Source organism: Mauremys mutica, chromosome 9, assembly GCF_020497125.1.
Source record: "Mauremys mutica isolate MM-2020 ecotype Southern chromosome 9, ASM2049712v1, whole genome shotgun sequence".
NCBI lineage: Eukaryota > Metazoa > Chordata > Testudines > Geoemydidae > Mauremys > Mauremys mutica.
Genome location: NC_059080.1, coordinates 28,927,358 through 28,952,004, shown reverse-complemented (window position 1 = coordinate 28,952,004; position 24,647 = coordinate 28,927,358). Strand labels below are relative to the sequence as shown.

Genomic DNA, 24,647 nt, shown 5'->3' with positions numbered 1-24,647 from the left:
AACCATTCAAGGTGAAGTGACCTATTAACCTTGAATGGCCCCTTGAAAAATGTTTTAACTACTTATGCTAAACAATCTGTTCCACCTTGTATTTAGCAGTGATATTCTGAGTGTATTTCCCAGACCTGAAGAAGAGCTCTGTGTAAAGCTTGTCTCTCTCACCAACAGAAGTTGGCCCAATAAAATATATTACCTCACCCATCTTGCAGTATTTGCCAACCCCAAATGTTCAAAAATCGTGACTCAGGCTCACCAAAAATCATGGGTATGTAAAAATAATAGATGTGGTGTTCTTTTTATTTGCCTTCTGCTTTTTGAACCTTTAAGGTGCACAGGGGGTCACATTTTGAAGCTTTCTCCACAGCCACAAGGGCTAGAAACTTACTTTTTCTTTAAGAATGAAGTCTGAAATCATTACATATCCACTTGACTCTAGGAGCTGGATCTTAAAGGAAAGCAATAATCATCATGAGACTCATGAGAAAATCATGAGAGTTGGCAACGCTGCCTCCTTGTCTCTGTAATATCCTGGGGCCAACACAGCTACAACACTGTTCAAATACTGTGTTAATGTTGTAATATGCTAAATGTCAAGCATCTGTTTGTGGCATTTTCAATAATATAATTAAAATATTTGCCTAGCTGATGAACATAAACTACCATTTGAATTTTCCCATGCAAGAATGCATTTTATTCATTTATTCAGAGGCTTTGTACTGGGGAGAGAGTAATGTTCTCTGGTTCTACAATAATGTTGAATTCCCTATGTATTTTTTTTAAAGGAGAAACAATACCAGTTTTCCCACCAGTCCAACCAATCCCAGCTTAGCCAGGTATGCCAGCAATCTGAACAGCCCCAAATCATCCACCAGTGCCGAGAAACACAAAGTTGCAGTCCCTGTGAAATAAGCTCAATCTCTGTGAGTGATGGTGGAAGAGGAACGAACACCGTGCAGAGAGTAACAATCCAAGGCTGCGAACCAGTAAGAAGAATTCCTATCTAATAGTTTACTTTTCACAGCATATTAATATTGTAGATAGTGCACAGCATTTTACCAAAAAATTAAACTAAAGGTCTATGGGAACTTAGTTTAAAGTGTACAGTGTGGCGATTATTTTCTATACATCCTTTTTGAAAATGCTTAGAATAAGTTAAGAACCAAAATGTATATGTATAGATATTACTGCTGCAAATCTCTACTTTTCCATTTTCTTGTATTGTCAGCACAGTATGTAAAATGATTGGTTAAGAGTGTTTGAACTGGCAATGTTCTGACCTAGAAAGGGTCGTGCTGTAAAATTGTTTCAGGTACCCTGTAATTTCTAGGCACCCAAATGGAAGGCGTTTTTTGGTTGGAATCTGAGCAGGAGAGCAGTTTTGAAGGTCTATCAGCTTTATAATCATGTCACCTGCAGATGGAGATGAGAATTTTAAATAAACACTTTCCTCTCAATATACAGATTATGGCATTTGGAGGCTAATTTTTCAATTGTGTGTGGAATGAATGCCTCTGAAAAATTGTGTGTGCCCATTGCACTTGCAAAACCCCATGTTGGCATATGCCAATAGGTAGTTACAGGAGGAAAACAATCATTATGAAGCAGCTGAAAATTTTGCCCTTGAGTATAGTATTATGCCTAAAATGGAAAAGATTAGAAAATGTATCCCACCTCAGTAGGTGAATTCTTCTTTATATTCAGGAGTAAGGTAGTTAGATCGACTTGGTTCTGAACTTTTGGTAGGAATTGATCATAGTTTTTCCTCATCAGTGAGACTGTATGCACTTGAACAAATCATGTCAAACCAATCTGATAGCTTTCTTCGATAGGATAATGAGACTTGTGGATAAGGGAGAAGCAGTGGATATGGTATACCTAGTCTTTAGTAAGGCATTTGATATGGTCTCGCATGATATTCTTATCAATAAACTAGGCAAATACAACTTAGATGGGGCTACTATAAGGTGGGTGCATAACTGGCTGGATAACCGTACTCAGAGAGTAGTTATTAATGGTTCCCAATCCTGCTGGAAAGGTACAACAAGTCGGGTTCTGCAGGGGTCTGTTTTGGGACTAGCTCTGTTCAATATCTTCATCAACGACTATATTGGCATAGAAAGTATGCTTATTAAGTTTGCAGGGATTGCAACTGCTTTGGAGGATAGGGTCATAATTCAAAATGATCTGGACAAATTGGAGAAATGGTCTGTGGTAAACAGGATGAAGTTTAATAAAGACAAATGCAAAGTGCTCCACTTCGGAAGGAACAATCAATTTCACACATACAGAATGGGAAGAGACTCTCTAGGAAGGAGTATGGCAGAAAGGGATCTAGGGGTTATAGTGGACCAGAAGCTAAATATGAGTCAACAGTGTGATGCTGTTGCAAAAAAAAGCAAACATGATTCTGGGATGCATTAGCAGGTGTGTTGTGAGCAAGACACGAGAAGTCATTCTCCCGCTCTACTCTGTGCTGGTTAGGCCTCAACTGGAATACTATGTCCAGTTCTGGGCACCGCATTTCAAGAAAGATGTGGAGAAATTGGAGAGGGTCCAGAGAAGAGCAATAAGAATGATTAAAGGTCTAGAGAACATGACTTACGAAGGAAGGCTGGAAGAATTGGGTTTCTTTAGTTTGGAAAAGAGAAGACTGAGAGGGGATATGATAGCAATTTTCAGGTATCTAAAAGGGTGTCATGAGGCGGAGGGAGAAAACTTGTTCATCTTAGCCTCTAAGGATAGAACAAGAAGCAATGGGCTTAAACTGCGGCAAGGGAGGTTTAGGTTGGACATTAGGAAAAAGTCCCTAACTGTCAGGGTGGTTAAATACTGGAATAAACTGCCATGGGAGGTTGCGGAATCTCCATCTCTGGAGATATTTAAGAGTAGGTTAGATAAATGCCTAGATCATCCCGGATAGACAGTATTTGGTCCTGCCATGAGGGCAGGGGACTGGACTCGATGACCTCTCAAGGTCCCTTCCAGCCCTACAATCTATGAATCTATGATCATCCTCTCCTACAGAGAAACCAATAAAGAGACTAATTTTTCTTTAACAACTATGGTCAGTATATACATTACCTTTTACATGCTGTTCAGAATAGCTATGCTGGGTCAGACCAATGGTCTATCTACCTCAGTATCTGTCTCTGACAGTGGCCAGTGCCAGATGCTTCAGAAGGAATGAACAGAAGAGGGCCAATCCCAGCTGCCAGCAATTGGAGGTTTAGGGACACCTGGAGCATGAGGGACTAAGGGAGGATATGATAGAGGCCTATGAACTCATGAATGGTATGGACAAAGTGAATAGGGAAGTGTTATTTACCTCTTCACATAACACAAAAACTAAGAGTCACCCAATGAAATTAACAGGCAACCTGTTTAAAACAAACACAAGGAAGTTTTTCACACAGTGCACAATCGACCTGCGGAATCGTTGCCAGGTGATGTTGACAAAGGCCAAACGTATTACTGGGTTCAAAAAAAAAAATTAGGCAAGTTCACGGAGCATAGATCCGTCAATAGCAATTAGCCAAGATGGTCAGGGACGCAATTGCTATTGACGGATCTATGCTCCATGAACTTACGTAATTTTTTTTTTTTGAACCCAGTGTTTTCAGAGCACTATCTAGAGAAACTCCAAGATCTTTCTTGAGTGGTTAGACCCCCCCTCATTTTGTATGTATAATTGGGATTATATTTTCCAGTGTGCATTACTTTGCATTTATCAGCACTGACTTTCATCTGCCATTTTGTTGCCCAGTCACCAAATTTTGTGTAACTCCTTGCAGTCAGCTTCGGATTTAACTATATCAAGTAATTTTTTTACAATCTGCAAACTTTGCCACCTCACTGTTTACCCCCTTTTCCAGATCATTTGTGAGTATGTTGAACAGCACGGGTCCCAGTACTCATCCTTGGGGAACACCACTATTTACCTCTCTCCACTGTGAAAACTGACCATTTATTCCTATCCTTTGTTTTCTATCTTTTAATCGGTTGCTGATCCATGAAAGGACCTTCCCTCTTATCCCATGACAGCTTACCTTGCTTAAGAGACTTTGGTGGGACCTTGTCAAACGCTTTCTGAAAATCCAAGTACAATATATATCCATTATGTCATCCTTGTCCACATTTGTTGGCCCCCTCAAAGAATCTAATAGCTTGGCCAGGTATGATTTCCCTTTACAAAAGCTGTGTTGACTCTTCCCGCAGCGTATCATGTTCATCTATGTGTCTGATAATTCTGTTCTTTACTATAGTTTCAGCCAGTTTGCCTGGCATTGAAGTTAGGCGTACCAATCTGTACTTGCCAGGATCACTGCTGGAGCCTTTTTAAAAGATCAGCATTACATTTGCTATTCTCCAGGCATCTGGTACACAGGCTGAACCACAGTTAGTAGTTCTATAATTTCATATTTGAGTTCCTTCATAACTCTTTGGTGAATATCATCTCGTCCTAGTGACTTATTACTGATTTATCAATTTGTTCCAAAACCTCCTCCACTGACATCCCCATCTGGGACAGTTCCTCAGATTTGTTACCAAAAAGAATGACATGGTGTGGGAATCTCCCTTGCATCCTTTGCAGTGAAGACAGATGCGAAGAATTCATTTAGCTTCTCCACAATGGCCTTGTCTTCCTTGAGTGCTCCTTTAGCACCTTAATCGTCCAGTGGCCCTACTGATCATTTGGCAGGCTTCCTGCTTCTGTATCGTCACTGGCAGGGCTCAGGGAGTTCTAATGCAATATTCTACATCTTGATTCAACATAATCAATTCATTGATGCAGCATAGGTGTTAAATTCTCAGATTTTCTTTGTGTTATTTTTGAGCTGTAGTTAATAGAAAGCTGAAATGAGAAGAGATAACTAGCCACAAAAGGAAAAGGCAAGATGAGTTCTAGTAGTGATCCAATAGAGATCTTACTTGGTTTTAAGAAAGGAGAACTAACATTCAGCAATTTTTAACTCGAATTTCACTTTTAGAGCCTAAAAATGTACCATAGTCTTAGTCACACATGGTCAGTATATTCTAATTCATTTTACTGTAAACAAAAAAGAGCAATAGTCCTTGTTTGAATGGTCTCCAGGGCTTCTTAAGTAGACCGACGCCTGTTGTGTGGCAAGACATTTTATTACCTTCTGAGTTGTAAGAGTGCTCTCTGTTCTGAGATGCTTATAATTCCAAGGCTGAATTTAAGGAAGTAAGGACAGAGTGACTCCCTGCATTCTTAATCTCCTTCACTGATTTCATTTTAAATGTCCAGTTTAAACTGATTTTAACATATTTTTGTATTTATTAAAATTAGTTTTAATGATCTATTACATAATAGTTTTATCATGTGATAATCTTTGAGCATAGTCAGCATTAGCACTTCAAGAACAGATAAGTGGCTCAGGCAACTTCAAGGTGAGTAGGAAAAAAAAGAGTACCAATTATGTAAGAGCAGGGAACATGACAAAGATGTGTGGAACAGATAAAGCAAGGGGAGGGAGGCAAACTTAAAAGGCAGAAATTTCTACTGGTGACTCATATATGTTCCGTAGAATTATACAGGAAATGAAACGCAGGTCGTTAGGACAGTAATGAAAGTTAACCCTTGCTTGTTAATCTACAGTTTTAGAGAGAAGTTACCTGTCTGTAGCCACTAGTGCCTTCACTCCTACTCCTCCAGATCCTCCCATTTCCCTTTACAATGTGCTGTGCTTTCGTATATAGAGTTAAACAGGAGCATGTCAATTGTAATGAGTGAAATCAGAATCTATGGAGAATTTTGGAAAAGTTAGAGAAGAAATTTTTTCATAGCACCTTAAGGTTAATATCTGTGTGTATGTAAAAAGAAACCCGCATCTCTGAGGTTGAGACACATTCCATTTGTGCTTAGGAAGACATAGTTGAATGATACCTCAGCATTCCATAAAGACTGCTTTTGCAGTGCTGCTGCAGTCAAAAAGGTTATTTAATTGCTCCACAGAATAAATGAAAGATGTCTATGGAAAACAGCCTCAGTCTAAGTGACTGTAGTCATGTGTACTAAATTCTGCAATAAAGAAAAGGAGGTGGTTCTTTGAATGGTGGGTCCCTATAAGTATTCCAATCATGGGTGCGCATTCCCGCTATGTTTTCTTAGCAGTGTCCACTGAGCGGCATGTGTGTCTCCTTTGTACTCCCAGCCGAGGTTATAATATAGGCCGTGCGGGTCAACAACTCTCCAGTTCCTTCTTACTGTCGCATGGCCTGAGTCAGAACTCTTGTTCCTTTGCGCTCTTAGAGAGTGTTCTAATCTGTTGTATATCGTTCGTGTTTTGTTGTTTACTTGTTTGGTGTTTAGAGCTTACTTTGGTGGATTCTTCCTTTTGTTCTACTTCTCCAACTCCTTTAATACTTTAGCACCACTGGTTTCCTCTTTCTCCAGATTGGAAGTGTATTGTAAACCACAGTGATGGAATAAGAGATCTTATTTGAGATTCTGGTTCTGTCATTCTCCATCTAAATTGCAGTTTAATTTGCTTGATGATGAGTCCAGAGCCTATAATCCTTAAAGCATATATTCCAGAATGTCCATGTGTGTGTTAGATTGTATGATTTGACTTAGTGTAGCTATGGATACTTGAAAGACATTTCCAGACACAATATAGTGGAAGCAAAAATCATTAAGAATATCTGGAAGTTATCAACAGTTTTCATTTTTTTTAATTCATGCAGTGAGGGTTTTTTGGTGTGGTTTCCCCTGCCCCAAATGAATGCTGAAAATACTTTTTCCAATAATTTTTCTCTCCCCTACTTCCACTGGGCTGTTTAACTTGAATTGTCTGTGGCTGCATAGTGTGTGGAGGTCCTGAATGGGGGGATTTCCCCCAGGGGACTTAGGCATCTAAGTCCAAAATTCAGATTCTCAAAATTCACGTGCAGCTGCCACCTATCCCTGTAGGTGCTTAAGTTTCCATGGGTAAAGTCTGCTAGGCCCCTAAATTTCTGCTGTTGGGCATCTGCTTGGTTTCCTCGGTCCTGACACCACTGAGCAGCTCCAAGTAGGGTTCACCATAGGCATTCCCCAGATGGTTTCACCTGTGGGGCCCAAACTGGTTAGGGTGACCAGACAGCAAGTGTGAAAAATCGGGATGGCCAGTAATAGGCACCTGTATAAGACAAAGCCCTGAATATCAGGACTGTCCCTATAAAAATTGTGAAATCTGGTCACACTAAAACTGGTAGACATGCTCAGAGGCAGCCTTAGAGCCTATTGATCGGATCAAGCCCAACACAAAACACACCTGTCTCCAGAGCCTAGGTGCCTGTCTTTGGGGTTGTGAATGCCACTTGGCAGCAGCGCACCTAAAACTTTATTTGCTGTAATGCTCAGCCTGAATCCCCCCTTATGAATCCTATCCCGAGTGTCTTCCAAATTCCACGATTACAGAGGCTGCCTTGTATTTTGCGGGGATTCTTTCTTCTAGAAACAGCTGCTTAAAGCCAACTTCAGCTTTATGCAGCCATTCAAGCCCATCTTCTCAGAAGCAGAGTGTCCGTGCTGCCTTTTCAGAGTGCCTGTGACGAATGCTGGGCCATATGCTGTTAGCCAGATAGCTAAGCAGTAAAAGGATTTGTTGTATGCTAGTAAAGATCCTTAAAGGCACTGCATGCCTAAGTTGAAATATCACTGCTGTCTGCTTCTTTATGGATCCTGAGCTGCCAACTAGGGGGAAATTGGTCAGATTACTTCCTCCTCCCTCTGCCCTGGTCCCTGGGTAAGCTGCCTCTTCTGAGACACTTTTTTCAGTCCCCCAAGTTTACCCCTTTCAAGTCACAGGCCCAACTGCTCTCTAACTGCATCTCTGGGTTACACTCTCCTGGTTGTCACCTTCAAAAAAGCAAAGTCTTTCTTGTTAACCTTGATAACATTGTTTTCCCCTCCAGGTACACAGTCTTCAAGAAACTAATGAGCAGCTGGACTCAAGATATTTTGGCGAGCTACTTGCTGAAGTGAACCGCAAGAGCAATGACCTGTACAGCTGTTTACTGCAGCATGTGGAAAAGATAGGAAGAAGGTATTGTAGACCCCCCGTCATTGTGGTGTTCTAGGAATCTTAGGAACTCGTACTATGGTTAGAGAAAACAGTGCTGTTTGTTTGAGCTGCATTCTGCAGACAGCTAAAGTTCATACAGTGTGGTGCATAATAACTTAGCTCCTTGAGTGTCTCAAGATGTCAGAAGCCATGCTATTTTATTGAATGCAGTGAGTGTATTTTAAACTGTTTGACTAATGGTCAAGGCACTTTATGGAATTAAACTACAATGTATCTCCCTTGTCAAGATAATTTAGACAGCACATAGTGCATACTGAAGTGAATATACTGCACGCTGTGACGTTTTGCTTTAAGACACAGTTACATTATTGTACTCGCCTGAAGATGCAAAGAAGGAAACTACTCTGATGCCAATGTTAAGTGGCATGTTCTGGATTCAGAGAGGTTATGTGCACCATAGTGCACAGCATCTGTAGGCAAATTAAGATTTCCGTATGTATTATAAACCACTTCTGAAAGAATAATTTGATACTGAATCCTCAGGCTGCAGCTATCTTCAAAACAAATTACAAGTTTTTCTAAAATTCCTCATTCTTCTCCTCCCCACCACTTCTTTTCTTGGACTCATTGGGCCATATCTGCCTCCCGATCAAGCAGTGAAGGTTCTCCAGGAATGAATTTGTCCCAGTCTGTAGAAAATAGTAAGATTTTAATAATACTGAGGAATTAACTCATCCAGGTACTGGTTAGGCATTGACAGCGCTTAGAGCAATTGTAATGGCTCTCCGATGTTGCTTGGGAAAATAAGAGGCTAGTTGGGCTGATGATAACCTTCCTTTGTTCTGATCCCTAAATTAAAAATGTGTTGGAGAGCAAAAGCCTGCCCCGTATTTCTTCTCAGGGTTGGGTGGTTTTTTTCATTCCTTTCAGATCAGCAAGAGACATGCTGTTAATCTGTCATTTTTGTGTGTGTGTTTTACAGGACACAGGACAATGAATCTACAAGTCAAGTAAGCACTTGGAGCAATCCAGTCCAAATGGTCACTAACTATTTGTTGGTAATAACAATGGGGCAGATTCTCAGTTTTGAACTCCATGAAATTATGCCAGTTTACCCCAGCTGAGGATCTAGCCCAATCTGTAATGTCAGGAGGACAATCTTTGATAGTTGTGCACTCTAGTAAACAGTAGGATTCTTAAATATATCTATAGCAATATAGTTTTAAATATGATGTTTTTAAACATGTACATTTAAATAATTTGTACCGTTATTTAGTAGCTTGTGAGGGGCAAACATTAAAACTTTTTTCCTGCGTGTTTGCCTGTAAAACTGACAAGATATGTAAAAACTTGGATAAGATGTGTGTCACTTAAAAAGCTTCCTACTGTAACTACTTAATCATATATCACTTTCACCCTCCCACAAATGCAGCAGCTGGTTTTAACAACATTGCACAGCCATTCTCCACAGGAAGTGAAGTATAATATTGTCTCCAAATGAAACTTAAAGTGAATTTAGATTGACAAATGCAAACAGACAGATTAGTGAGTTACAATCTTTAACTGCTATGATTCTGTTGGAATTTGGCCAAGTGGATCACGGGCAGAAATTGTAGTTCAGTACTAACTTGGTGGAAAGAGTGACACTTACTAAATCAGGTATAGCATGTCCTGCAGCATGTAGGTCATTCTAGTCTCCATCGACTTACTGACCAAGTCTTTACATACTTAGCATATGATTTGATTTGATCAGATCACATCACACGCTAGTGTAGCTGCAACTCAGTGTAACTTTTATTTCTTCAGAATAGGAAAATAATTGTTTATTTCTAAAATAATACACATTTTAAAATTGACACACTTTCTGCTTATTCATCAGCAAAAAATAAATATGCTTCAAACTAATGTGTCTCCATCTAAATTAGCTTTATATACAATATAAGATATAAATTTTGGAAGTTTTCTGGATATAACCTGATCTGTGTGCATGCCATTTCTCAGAGTTTTCTGTCTTTCTCGTGTTTTCCAAGCAGTAGAGTAATTTAATAAAGAGATCCTATTGTGGTATACAGGAAGAATTCTTATTTAAGATGTCAAAGCCAACAAATTGGTTTGTTTTTCTATCTTCATTATTAGGCAGAAGATATTGAAGGTTTGATTCCCAAAGGACTATCAGAGTTGACAAAGCAGCAAATTCGCTATCTCCTGCAGGTATGCAAATGGAAAATATTACTTGCAAATCTACAAAAAACATAGTTAATTTGAGGCAGTTAGTGTTTGCCTTACACCTGGAAGCACAGATGTCTTACACATTTTTATTCTATCTAATGTAACTATGAATGTTATTCCTATAAACATCTAATCCGTTTTTGAATCCTCCTAAGGGTTTGGCCTTGCTGTCTTGTGGCAGTCATTTCCACAGACTAATTGCTTTTTTTACACTATTCACATTTCCTCTTATCCGTTTTTAAATCTCTTGCCTTTCAGTTTCATTGGAAGTCTCCTTGCCTTATGAGGATGGATTAAATAGGAGCATCTGGATTACCTTGTCTGTACTTTTCCTTATTTGGTCATACTTTTATATTAAGAAGTGATTAGTAGATATTTTATTAAATTGTTAATTGTTATAGTTCAGTAGATCTTATTGATTGCTTACAATCATGTTTTGTAACCACCTATAACATCATCTGATGACAATCTATAACATGTACTACTCATGCTTATGACATTTATTAATAACACTTTATAAACCATTTGTAAGTGAATCTTAATATAAAGTGTGCCTCACTTTTTTGTATACCTCTATCATGTTCTCTCTTAGTAATCTCTTCTAACAGTCCCAGTCTCTCCTTTTGTCACTCATGTTTGGATCCCTTTAGCCAGATGTTTCTGGATATGCGGTTATCAGAAAAAGAACTCAAGGTTCCAAATGAAGGCTTAGTATCTTTACGTAATGGCGTAATATTCTCAGTATTTTCTTTCCCATCCTTTATACATTTTAGTAGTATGCTTTTCTGGCCACTGTTGTGAAATGTGCTCGGTCAGAACTAGAATTCCAGCTTAATTCACGTGGCATTGCTGAGGAATTGTAGTATAAATGTTATGTTTGAAGCCCCCTTCTAGTGATAGCTGCTGCAGGGGCAGCAGGTGGAGTAATGTGGGAGGTACCATGTGCTCGTGGATGCTACTTTAAATACTATTTTGATAACTGTAGTCAAAATAACAGCCCATCCTGATTTTTATTTTACACAAAGGTATTTCTTTCCATTAAAATTACTAGCATTAATCTTACGTGTTACAAAACACTTTTTTATTAATTTGAACTAAGAAGAGATGTTGGGAATCCTGTGAAAGCAGCTTTCAAAAGTGCTGTGTATTAATAAGAAAAATAAAGTAGACAGGGAAACATGATCCATTTTGATCCAGACATGAAAAAGACCAGATTACAATTTTTACTATATAAATACCAAGCCTTCAGTGATAATCCCAAGAGTCATTGATCCTACCAGTAACTAGAGCGGTTTTTGTATCCTTTCAAGGAAAACAATTTGACTCTTCACCATAACTTTAAAACAGACTTGTTGCACCATGAGATATTGCAATAACATATAGTTTTAATATGAACAGGCCCAGAGCACTGCCACTTGAGTGTATTAACAATTAAAAAAGACCACCACCAATATGGCATTACTAAGCACTACTGCGTCTCTTTTTACATATAGCTGACTCCTTTTAAATCTGTTTTGCTTTTCCACACTAAAGGGAGGAGCTGGTGTTTTTATCTAATGGTTTTTGTCCTTGGGGTGAAAGCTTAGTTCGGCATATCTCAAAGAAGATGAATCACTGGTGTGTGCTTTCCCAAGAGTGATGACTAATGTGTTGTTTTTTTTTTGTAATTGCTCTAATTCTGAATGCTCTAAATTCACCATACAGCTGAAAATTGGAAATATCAGTGTTATTTTTCCCTTCCCACTGTGTGCATATATGAAACTCTTCTTTATTTCTCTTGTTCTTTTTTAGTTGGAATGTTTATTTTGTCCAGTATTGAGGCAATAATCTAAATAATTTTGTGTAACTGACAGATAGTGTTTGTTTTTAGTGAATGAAAAAGTCTCATCCTTGTAGACATGAATTCAGATTTCAAAGTACTAGTGACATTAGCAGCTCTTACAAATCTGTTTTCTAGATTTAGTTACCTGCAGAGTAATGTAATTTCCAAGTTTGCAATTATCTAACACGTGTCTCTAAACAGATTTGCAATAAATCCCATACTGTTAAACTAGAGACAATCAGTTTTACTATTCTTGTTGTTTTTAGTTATTGTCAAAGATTATATCCCACAAAGAAGCTGAAACCAATCCTTTTCTTTTTTCTAGATGAGAGTGACATCCGATAAATCACTGCGACTTGTACTTTCCACTTTTGGCAGTTTGCGCGAGGAGCTTTGCCATCTACAAGATGACTTAGGGGTAGGTCATTGCAAAATTTGGATTCCATTGCCTAATCTCTTTGGTTGGTTGATTTGAAGGCCAGAAGGGACCATTATGATCATCTAGTCTGACCTCCTGCATAACACAGATCTGAGTTTGTTACATTACATTGTTTGAAGTATTTGCAAGAATCAGCTTTAGTCCATAAAGAAAAATTTAGACTAGACTAGTATCTTGTCCCAGCAGCAAACTCCACTGCAGTTACCACTGTTGCATGATGACTTTCCCTTAATAATTAGCTGTATAGGTAATTGCCTGTTTTGATGAAGGATACTCTGATATCAGGATGATGTGAATAGCATAGGAAGACAGGACAGCAAAATAATAAACCTATAAATATTGTGGAGGATTTATATCTACCCTTACTTGATGGTGCTTAACTTGACCACATGTAAAATTATACAGAACAGAAATACAAAAAACAGAACCCAAAGTATTCTGTTGAACAGAATGAGACAGGAGCCAGAGCTTTCCCAGGGGCTGGCCAAAGACCAAGGAATGAACTTCAAAAGGAACAAAGGACATCTCAAACCTCACCACCTTCCATTCTAAGTGAAAGGTGCATTTCTTTGATCTTGCCTTCTCTAACATGTATTAAAAAAACCCAAAACACTCCACTGTGCACACTTCTCCCCCTAGGGGAAGGATGAGAAAACAAATGTGACAGATGTTAGTCATGTTGTTTAATGCATTACTATCATGAGATGAGAATCTATATAGAAAATAATGTAACCATGGACACTTTGGGCTAAGTGTGCAGTATTGTAACAGAGCAAACAAATCAAGAATAGTATTGAAAGTATATCCAACAAAACAGATTTAGAATTAAGTACACATTTTGGGGTTTTGTTTCATTTAGTTTGACTTTATGATGAGCTGATAAATTATTTTAATTCATCTATTTCTTTTAAAAATAAGGGGATCATTTTCTTATTTATACTGACAAATTATAGAAGCTATTCATAACAAGTACTTTTGTCTCATAGAAATTGGAAACTGACAAGATGTTACTAGAGAAAGATCTGGCTTTTAAAGAATCTCAGGTGAAGGAGTATGAAACACTGTTGGCATCTGTGAGAGAGAATAATCGCCAACAGCAGGTACATTCATATATTTATTTTGAACAAATTTACTATCCCCCAAGAATTCACACTTAGAATAAATATTGAGCTCTATGAACAACTTTCACAAATCTATTCTTGGTATAACAGCTTCCAACAAAAAGGAGATGTTAGAGATCAGCATTCTCTGTAACATGTGAATGTGTTGTTCTGAACAACTTTATACAGCACTGTTACTGGAGATGTTCAGGCATCTAACACATAGGATTCTGGCTAGGAAAATAAAGGGTCCAATTCTCATTTATCCTAAAGCCCCACATGCTGCGCTGCCCATGTTATGGAGCCTTAATATGGATCCAAATTATTTTTTCTACTTTGATTTTTAAAAATATATTTGTGTGTGTTTAAAAAATTTGTAGCTGTCAGTTGCATGTGAATGAGATCTGGAAATGTGTTCTGTGTAGGATATGGTAATTGCCAAAAATATCATAATTCATAGCCATTCTAGCAGAAGCAATACGTTGAGTCTGCTAGTGATTTGTTTACAATTTTTTTAGTAAAGCTCCATGTACAATTGAAGTTGTTGTCCGCCTGTGAAAGCCAATTAAGAATTTAGCCCACTATATCAAATAAACATTGGGTAGTCTTTTGGGGGTAGGGAATTTTGTCCAAAACTAGTGATTTGAAGAACTTCCTCGCTTGAAAAATCCAGTGCTAAGTTTCATAGCTTCTTCTAGAGTGAATTTGGCCTACCTCCTAGAATGCCCAACCTCTTTCCACACATGCTTACACCGACACTGGATACCGTTTAAAGACCTGGCGCACGGAGGAGGCCTTTAATTCCCATTAATTTAACAAAAGTTAAATATGTGCAGCATTTCCCCACATCCAGCTCTCCAGCTGATGTGAATCAGCTATGAATAAAGTTATGTAGGACAATAAGTTAAAAAATGACTCCCCATAAGTAACTGTATACCCAAAACTGAGTTTTGCTCACAGACAATCCTCACTGACCATATCTAAGAATTTTTCGTCTGCTGCTTTCATAGCAAGGACTCAGAGACAGTGCTTCAAAATGTCGTTCATTGGAGGAACAGATCATCTCTCTCCGGTATGCTGAGGGAGAGAAGGACTGTCGGTTAAAAGAACTGGAATACTGCAAGCGTGCCTTGGAACAAGAGATTCAGAACCTGAGAATGCAGGTAATGGGTTTTTTATTTTCCTGTCAATATTTTTTCACTCATAAATCCGGCTGCACTAGATTTAGAATTCATAGGGCATCAGGAAGGTGGACCTGTAAAGATAATACAGAGAAAACTTGTTTTCTCATCTGATGAAACATACTTTATATCCTTATAACTGTATTAAACTGTATAATAATTAAGAGTGCTATAATTTTGTTTTGCATAGACCTGTTCTAATCCAGTGATACAAACCAACACAGATGAGCTCTCTAGTCGTTACGTGGAGATGATTAACAACCTGAGAGAGGATAAAGATAGAGAGATCCGCAATCTTAGGGTATGTTGGTTATCTTATAACATACATTCATAATTTTATATGGATTTCTGAGCAAAGCATGGATATAGGAAAGTGGCAGTTTCCATTTTCAAAATTACAAAATGGAAAAAGCTTATACGAACCAACTATACATACTTCAGGTATTTTGTGGTTTGAAATTAGAGATAGTGGTCTCTGTTTTGTATCCATTGAAATCCTGGCCTTATTATTCACTTCGTGTTTGGTTTATAACTAAAAATCCACTCTCCAGAAGCAGATTTTACAGAATCTTTTCTGACTCCAAACTGGGTTGGCATTTTTAGTACACATTAGAGACTTGTGAGTTGAGCATAAACAAAAGATTCACGTATCCTGAGGGAGTGCAAAAACTAACCAGAATGGCAGCTTTCAAAAATAAGACAGATCCTGATTTAAATTGTACCTATAAAACCTCTGTTGCACCAAGGGTACTGTATTTATATTTGGCCTGCCTAGAGATTATTCCAACTTGTGCTATAATTGATAGCCAAAAGAATTTACCAGAGCATGCTGAGTTTCATAAACCTACTGGTACCAAACAAAATAAAAGCACCAATGAACTACTAAAGTAATAGTGTTAATTGGGAACCACTCCATTGCACCCAAAAGGAGCTAAAATCATTTAATTGAAGTTGACCTATTCTTGGGTCTCCCTGAACATTTTTTTTATATTAATCTGGTTATTTTAGTGTAGTTTCTTGCTGTGTCAGAATCCACATGAACATAAGGGGATGACATCTAAAGCGCTGACAAATGTACCAAGTGCACAAACTGGAAATACAAATCTTTTTTCCCTTTTATTTCTTTCTGTTAGAGTACTCCAAGGTATTGTACCAATAGCAGATATAAAACTTTTAAATAAAATTTGGATTTTTAAGTGTATTATCCTTTTATTACTTGATGGAAAAATCCTTCATTTTCAGATTCATGTCCAGGACTAGTCACACAGACAGAGGACCATACTTTCTGTATTCATATATTCAGGGTCATGATTGTTATCTAGGCTTCTAGACACTACCATAATACAAATCTTAAATAATTATAAAGTAACAGAAAACAAAGAGCAGCAAAACATGGGAGAAGTAGTGCATTAAAAAAAAATCCACAAACGGGATAAAATTAGCTTAATTGTAATTTAAAGGTGACCAGCAAAGGAGGAAAACGTTGGACTTTTTGGTTCATTATGTATTAAAAAGCCCTGAAAAGCTTTTTTTTTTTAAAACCTTTTCCTTTAAAAAAAACAAACAAACCCCATAATATCAGTAATTCAAGTTTCGCGTTCCACAGTTTTGACAGTTAAAAGTTAGATCCCCAACGGCGTCTTCTAAGCCATCTTTTCTCCTGTACAGGTGTGTGAGAGAAATGGGTGTTAACTAAAAACAAACCAAACAGTTTTAAAGATATGAATAAAATCGGCTTCTCCTGTCAATCAAGTTTAATTATCCAAATTCTTCTGGTTCTCCAGTTGCCTGTAGCATCTTTCAGAAAAAAACAGCATAGAAAAACTTGAACTTCCTCCTTTTCTTTTCTTCCCCCTGCCCCCCCAATCAAAATAAATAAAACATTAAAATTCAGATATTTCTGAAACACAAAGCAGCAAAAGAAAAAAAAAGGGCACAACTCCATTGTTTGTTTATTGCGGGTCAGCTTTATTTAAGATATGTAGACTTAGAGCAGTTCTTTTCCTTAGATTCCTTAGCATGTGTATAACTATTGTTTTTTAAAGTCCCAGGTAAACCAGTTCCAGCAGGATATTTCAAGACGAGATGGAAGTAACAGTGACTTCCAGATGAGGCTGCATGAACTAACTTCAATGTTAGAAGAGAAGGAGACTTTTATTAAACAGCAGCAAGAGGTAAGAGAGTGTTCATTTGTCCCGCAGTTTTATAAAGTCTATTATAACTCTTACCCTGTTGCAGATCATAAGAAAATTCAAATTTTAACTGTGTAAATCATTAGAATTTAAGGTGGAAGATAGAGAGCGGGTGGGGTAGAGAAGATCTGCCAAGATAAGAGATCAGTAGTGCTGTTTCCTTTAATTGCTCTGCTACATGTAAATTATAAGGCTTTGGTTTGTAGGACACTTCTTCCATCTATAACTATAAAATTCCTCTGTAAGAATCTTTAATACTTATCAACAGCTGCCCCTTCCTTTCTTCCATGCTAAGTGGATGCCAGTGGAATCTATGAGCATGCTTCATAGAGAGGAGAATTCTGCCACTTGTTCAACCTTTGTGTCTCCTGAAACAGGAGTATGTTTTTGCCCAGCCCCTAGTAATAGCATTGACTGTTAGGTGGAGCCTGTAGGCCTTTCTCTGACCCAGTCTATTGGAATAACAAACTTTATTCCATTGTGTTTAACCTTAAGTATTTTCTTGTTAACATTTAGTGAAGAGTTCAGAATTACCATTTTTATTTTTGGTTTCCCTAGGAACTCTTCAGGTTGAAGCAAGAAAGATTATCATGCAATCAATCCACAGGTGTAACAAAGTCTATCATCACAAAAAAGTAATGTAGCAATACAATTTATTTTTTAAAATGTGTTTTAATTTTCATTTTATACTGGTTTTCACAGAAGCAGTTGCCTGCAAATGTCAGGTTACAAGAGTCTCTTTTAAAATGTTTATTTAATAACAGTGTTTAGAAAAAACTCCAGAAAAATGTCTGGAGGATGTGCTTTATATAGTCCCACTAACCATTTTAATGAAGTGTTTGGAGGATGTGAAGATAAATGAGTGTGTTCCTTCCTCTGACTCTCACTTGATAAACTAAACCTTAGAAGGTTGTATATGTCTGAGAAATGCCAGTGTTATAAGACTTAGTTAGAAATCTATCCTATTGCACCTCTTATTCAAAACGTGTGTATTTATGGGCAGAAAACTATCAGAATGAATATGGCAACCTCCGTCCTTATGTGAATGCTGATTTAGATTTGCTTGCTTTAGGGCTAAAAAATATGTACTGCTATTTTGCTCTTCAGAGGTTGACATAAGGCATCAGTAGGAGCAAGGCTGTAGTATAAAAACTGACATAAGCTGCAAGGGCCCCATTACACCTCCACAATAGGCGTTTGACTTATGCTGGTGTAGTTAGGAGCCGTGAAATTCACAAGAAAGCTGGCTCCCCAACCGGGCTGCTCCCCATCGGGAGCACAGCAACTGACAGGAGTCCGGGTGCGGATCTCCCTGCCAGAGACAACTAGCCCCAGGAGGCTTCCCTCCCCCCACTCCTGGCAGGGAGTTGCATGGACCTGAAATCCCTGCCTCTTAGCCTCAGACACTGCCCCTCTTCAGTCAGCGGAAGCGTTCCTGGTGAGGATGCACACCACTGACAGAAGGAGGGTAGTGTGGACATAAGCCACCGTGGTAATAAGTCGCCATAACATATTGGCAGGTTGACTTGATTGTAGTGTAGATATGTCCTGAGTGAGCTGGGCTCTCTTCCGAATTGTGTAACAATAGAAACTTTAAAGGCCTCACTGCTTTTTTTATTTTATTTTATTTATTAATCTTGAAGTATACCTTGGTTGTGTATGGAGTGTGAAGGATGGGGACTGATCTGTATTAATTTATGAATACTGTATGGCTATATTGGGTTATGGGAATGTTTAGTTAATAGCAGTGCTCTAAGGAAACAAGAAGGAAGGTAACAGAGTGGATTCAGATAAAACACCTCCTGGCAAACAGATCCGAAGGTTAAGAAACAACATGAGAGCTATGTTACAGCTGTTTTGCCAAGGCTGGGAACACACATGTGAAAAGAACAGTAAACAGTTAAACAGTCTGTATTGTTGCTATTTATTTTTTTGGCCTCTGCAACTGTATGCCTGTGTCTTTGAGCATCCCTTAATGCTAATTAATGGGTGTTGGACATAATCATGCCATATAGTTTGTAATTAGTAATGAGTGTTTGTCTTTAAAAAAAAAAAAAAATACGTGTGGAAACACTTCTAAAGTGGATGCCTTTGAGGAGAGAGAGAATTTTGGTTGGTAACCAATTAACTAAAGCCTTTTAAAAACTATGTTTTAGATATTTACTTAACTCTTTTTAAACAAATTTGGGTGCAATAACTAATCTAGAAATGAGTATTGTGGGGGAAAGGTAGAATTTGGTCCTCCAAGGCAAGATACTGCTTTGGACAGAGGTGTTTAGAAAGCTTAACACAGACATACAGTATTCCACTTACGGTTTTGCACAACTTTTTATACAGGTACATGAACCAATATCCAATCCTTGGTCTCCTGTCTGATGACTACATGGTTTCATCACCAGTTAGACAAACGGAGACTATTGTAATTGAGAAGACTGAAGCAATGTAGAAGCATGTAAGCTATCCATGTTAGTTATATACCATTTCTTGTTGTCGATGTGCAGGTTCAGTACTCTAAAGAAGCCAAAAATGGACTTGTAAAAAAGCAAGTTTTTTAATATTCAACAAAACCTATTTTGGAGGCTTCTTTTCTATTTCAGTAAATAAAGTAGCAAAATGAGCAATGAGTCAGTAAGAACAGCCTAGAGAATGTTTCATAATAGACAAGTACAGTGACATTTCTAAAAATGGTCTATGCATGTTAGTGAAAAATAATAGAAATAGCCTTTACTTTACTTGTATCTCATATCTTACAACTCTACTTTTAGCTTTTGAAAGGGGTACAGTTTTTATTGATATTGCACCATAAGAAGTACTGAAAATGTGCCCTATTTTCTGTTATCTCTAATAGGATGTACCACCCTCAATAAACTAGTAGGGTGGGTGAATAAGAGGCTCTTGTACAAAACTCAAAGCCCAAGGACGCTGGTGGCTTCAAACCACCATTATGCCCTCTGAAGCCTGGGCTGCTCCTTTGCACTGGAGTCTGGTATAATTGAGACAGTTACAAACAGCTTAAGGGTTGCCCCACAGCATTGCCTGGAATTTCTGCTTGCTGTAAGTGTAAACTAAAGCCTCCACCCCTCCAAACTACAGGAACTCCTCACTTAACATTGTAGTTATGTTCCTGAAAAATGCAACTTTAAGCGAAACGATGTTAAGCGAATCCAATTTCCCCATAAGAATTAATGTAAATGAGGGGGGTTAGGTTCCAAGGAATTTTTTTTCACCAGACAAAAGACACTATACACATACATACACACACACACACAATAAGTTTTAAACAAACAATTTAATACTGGTACACAGTGATGATAATTGTGAAGCTTGGTTGAAGTGGAGGAGTCAGAGGGTGGGATAGTTCCCAGGGAATGCCTTACTGCTAAATGAACTAGCAATTGACTGAGCCCTCAAGCCCTCACAACACTCTACAAGGCAGCAGGAAAGGAGGGAGGGCAGACAGGAGAGGCACACCCTGTGTGTGAGAAAAAAATGTGCATTTCTCCTTTAAGTAGCTGACCCCAGGCTTAGGTACACTGCCTTGTTAATTAAATCAGCTTGCAGAGATCTGAGACCGCAGCTACTGCCTGGAAGCTCCCTCCCTTCATCGTGTATCCCCCTGCTCTATGGAAGATAGGGTAAGCAGGGTGCAGGAGCAGGGGGGAAGGGGAGACACCCTGACATTAGCCCCCATTTTCCCCCTCCCCCCATAGAGGAAGCAGGTGTCTCTGTGAGCAGCTCCAAGACAGAGGGCAGGAGCAGCACGTGGCAGTGGGGGGGAGGGACAGCTGCTGCACAGGGAACTTAGGGGAGTGGGGAGCTGATAGGGTGGCTGCTGGTCTTCCCTGGTTCCAACCACCCACCAGCTAGCTGCAACTGGCTGCTCTTCCTGCAAGCAGTGTACAAAACAGGCGGCTGCCAAAGACATTAGAAGGGAGCACTTCACAACTTTAAAAGAGCATGTTCCCTTATAGATCAGTGACTTAACATCAAAACAACGTTAAGTGAGGAGTTCCTGTACATATAATCTCCAGGCCTTCTGAGGGGATCCTCAGCAGCCAGCCTTACACAGTGCCTGAGGAGTCCTCCACCAGTTGGAATCAGCATTGGTTTTAAGGCCCTTTTACAATAGATAGAGCAGTGCATAGGGCTTGCTTTTGGAGACAAGTAGTTTGCAGATGCAGATTTCTGGGAAGCAGTACTTTAACGCTGAATATAAATAATAAATATACACCCAGCACTGTAAACTGAGCTGGCACTTCACACAGACAAACCAGTTCCTTTCACTGAAGAAACAAACACATGACAGGTAGGAAAGATTGGTGGCTTTTAAGGAAACAGTGGAGAGCATGGTAGGGGAGAACTGGGAGGCAGCCTCTGCTGTAGGGGACACCATAGGAGTAAACTCAGTTCTGAGTACAAGGAGATGTAAAAGAGGATTGAGAGGGGAAAGATGGTAGTAGAGGTGTAGAATTTTATTTTAATTGATAAGAGCAGGAAGCTTGAATTTGAAGTGAAAGATAAGAGTCTGATGTTTTGAGGTGGGCAGGGTGAAAGTGTTTCTAACCCTTCTCACCAAAACACTCCTGCAGAGAGACCACATAGGTTGAGTTTACCTTTTGCAAAGTGAGAGATGATCAATGTATAGTCAGGTGTTTAAACAAGAGGGAATTTTAGTAACACTCAGACTGAATATGGAAGGAGCAGCAAAAACAGAAAGACCAGAGGAGTTGCCAGTGAAGATGAAATCAGGAAGTGGGACAAATTTAACAAGTTAATTTGTAGAGACGGAGTTTGCAATGGTACCTAGACATAAAAGCAAATTTGAATGAGGGAAGAAAATGAGGAGTAGTTCTAAAAAGGGAAAGCAATAATGGAAGACTAGGTTTTTCTTACTTATTCAGTCATCATCAAGCCTAAATGAAATCCAGATGTAACAGGGGCATGCAACTAAATTCAAGCCTGGGTATGCAAAGTTGTACTTTTAAAGAAATCACAAGGGGGAGTTGGAGCCTGTTTGAAAGTTAAACATGGTTGTTTATTTCACTACAGGCAAGGGAGAGGCGGTACTATAAGCTGAGAGAAATTTTAAGTTTTTATCTCCTGCAAACACCAGGACAGCTCCCTAAATGAAAAATCCCTCCCACACTTTAATGAGAGCAGGATTTCAGCCCTTAAGTCAACAGCACCAGGTTTTCACCCAAGATCTTTATACAGTAGAACCTCAGAGTTACGAACTGACCAGTTAACCACATACCTCATTTGGAACCGGAAGTATGCAATCAAGCAGCAGCTGAGACCAATAAATACAGTACTGTTAAATGTAAACTACTTAAAAAAAAAAAAAAAGGGTGGGGAGAGGAGCATTTTTCTTCTGCGTGGTAAAGTTTTAAAGCTGTATAAAGCCAGTGTTCAGTTGTAAACTTTTGAGAGACTGTCCATAACATTTTGTTCAGAGTTAACGCCCTTCCCAAAGTGTTCATAACGCTGAGGTTCGACTGTAGCAGGTTTCAGTTGAAAAGAAATTTTACTTAAGTTACAAACCTACAACAATATAGGTTTATACTAGAAGTGTTTTATTTTCAGCTTCAACTGTAACATCACAAATGCTCCTGCAACAACAGATGAGGCAGTGTATTTCAGATTTTGTTACCACAAAAAATTATCAGTATTTAAGCAAGTTTTTGTCACTGAAATAGGTACTTTTGAAAATGTTACCTATGTGCTCATTATTGCATTTTTTCAAAATAAGTAGCAGTTGAGTAGCATGCTACCACGAGTACCAGAATATTGAAACCTGGGGCATTGAATGGGAACTAAGGCTATTCGCTTTGGTATCTGAGTCCCCTGGAAAGTCAGATACCTATCATATAAAAACAATCATGTTCCTTGCATAGATTTTTATTTGTAAACACTTGTACATATGTGAAATCTAATGTGATGTTTGTTTTGTGACAGGAATAACTTCCACTCAACTAACTGCTTATTTCTTTTAGGAATGAGCAGCTGGGACTGTCACTGGATCTGTTCAAAGGAGCTCATACCAAATGACTATCATTGCTTTACCTGCTGCTGTTTTTCATCATTAAAAGGTTCAGTCTAATATTTAGAACCAGGCCTTCCCCTGAATCCCTGTCTAAGGTGTATGTGTTAATCCATTATTTCCCACTGTGTGTCTTTGAGAAAAGCAATGGCTGGCCTTACTCAAAGCAAGCAATTAACTTCTAGCTGATGAAGAACATGCATTATGATGTTCAGTCATTCCAGACTACATTGAGTAAAGGGGTATTTTCCATTCCTCTGTCTGTCTTGCTGCATTACTAAGCAGAGGACCCAAAACCCCACCTATATTTAGTTTGCATGTTGGCTTTTTCTCTGCATGCACGGTGAAGAATAATAGTCATAACAGTTGTAAACGGTAGAGGCAAAATTACATCAATTACAAATGACATGGTAAAGTTTGACATATACCTCTGTGGTAAGCACATCAGCATTTCTTGCAAGGGGGGGCACTCATGATTTTGATACACTTAAGTGTTTAAAATAGCGGTACTAGTTTCTACTGTACAAAATCTTGTAAAGTGTTACCGTATATACTTGATCATAAGCTGGTTCATTTATAAGCCAACCCTATAATTCAGGGGTCAGCAAACTTTGGCTCCTGGGCCATCAGGATAAGCCGCTGGTGGTCCGAGATGGTTTGTTTACCTCAAGTGTCCACAGGCACAGAGGTAAACTAAGTAGTGTGTCCTGGCACACCAGCTGCTTACCAGGACAGCACCTGGTGGGGAAATTTTTTGGGGGGGGGAGAAGCTGGGAGTAACTCCTGTGACCACCCCTACATGACCCCACCCCTAGCGCGGGACCCCCACACACTCCCCCTCCCATCCCTTCCCACCTTATCTGGGGAGGGCCAGGGGAGGATGTCTCTGACCTGGCTGGAGCTGCTCTGGCAGGCCAGACCGGGTGGCGCGGCCGCAGCATATTCCAGCGGGCTGGACCGGGCAGCATGGCCACAGCCTGCTCTGGGGGGCAGGGCCAAGCAGCACAGCTGCAGCCTGCGAGCCCCAGAGCTGCAGCTGCTTCGAAGGCTGGGGGGAGAGCAGCATGGCCAGAAGCCTCTGGCCCTGCCTCTTCCCTTCTGGCTCTGCTGGCTGTGCTGCCTCTCCTTGCTCCCTCTGTTGGAGGGAGGGGCTGTGTCCCACCTCCCCCTCTCTATACCGGTTCATAAGCTGACCCCCAGCTCTGGTGTTTCCCTTTACTAAAAAAATTCAGCTTATGAACGAGTATATACGGTACTTTATTACTTCACGGATCTTACATTGGTTCCAATCCTGCACTTCTCTCTTCTCATCTGTCCATACTGAGATCAAATGCTAAGTGAAGCCACAGGCTGTATCTAGAACTAATGGAAATGTAATCAGTGAAGTTTACATAAAAAAAAGCACACACAAAAATTATGATCTCAAACCTGCATGAGAAATTCTAGAAGTAAAAGATACCTCTCTAACAATTTCTCTGCATAAACTAACCAAAATGCTTTAACTTGGGAGGAACTCCATCCAGCTCCTCAGTGCTGGGCCATCAGTGATGCGTACTAATTTAGCAGATACATTTTATGAAAAACAACATCTAAAGGTAATAGGTAATAATTGGA

At 39.1% G+C, this 24,647-nt stretch overlaps 1 protein-coding gene across 1 annotated transcript in view; it reads left to right on the top strand.

Annotated features, from left to right (window-relative positions):
• POF1B (POF1B actin binding protein) overlaps positions 1–24,112 on the top strand; it is a 48,836-nt gene extending 24,724 nt beyond the window's left edge. Inside the window, exons 3-14 of the mRNA XM_045029019.1 lie at positions 783–983; positions 7,921–8,051; positions 9,013–9,040; positions 10,167–10,241; positions 12,407–12,499; positions 13,507–13,620; positions 14,631–14,783; positions 14,992–15,102; positions 16,847–16,975; positions 17,552–17,628; positions 19,331–19,445; positions 22,987–24,112. Of these exons, the coding sequence (XP_044884954.1) occupies positions 783–983; positions 7,921–8,051; positions 9,013–9,040; positions 10,167–10,241; positions 12,407–12,499; positions 13,507–13,620; positions 14,631–14,783; positions 14,992–15,102; positions 16,847–16,975; positions 17,552–17,628; positions 19,331–19,439 (1,221 nt within the window). The 3' untranslated portion in view covers positions 19,440–19,445; positions 22,987–24,112. The remainder of the gene's footprint in view (positions 1–782; positions 984–7,920; positions 8,052–9,012; positions 9,041–10,166; positions 10,242–12,406; positions 12,500–13,506; positions 13,621–14,630; positions 14,784–14,991; positions 15,103–16,846; positions 16,976–17,551; positions 17,629–19,330; positions 19,446–22,986) is intronic.
• The last annotated feature ends 535 nt before the right edge of the window (positions 24,113–24,647 follow it).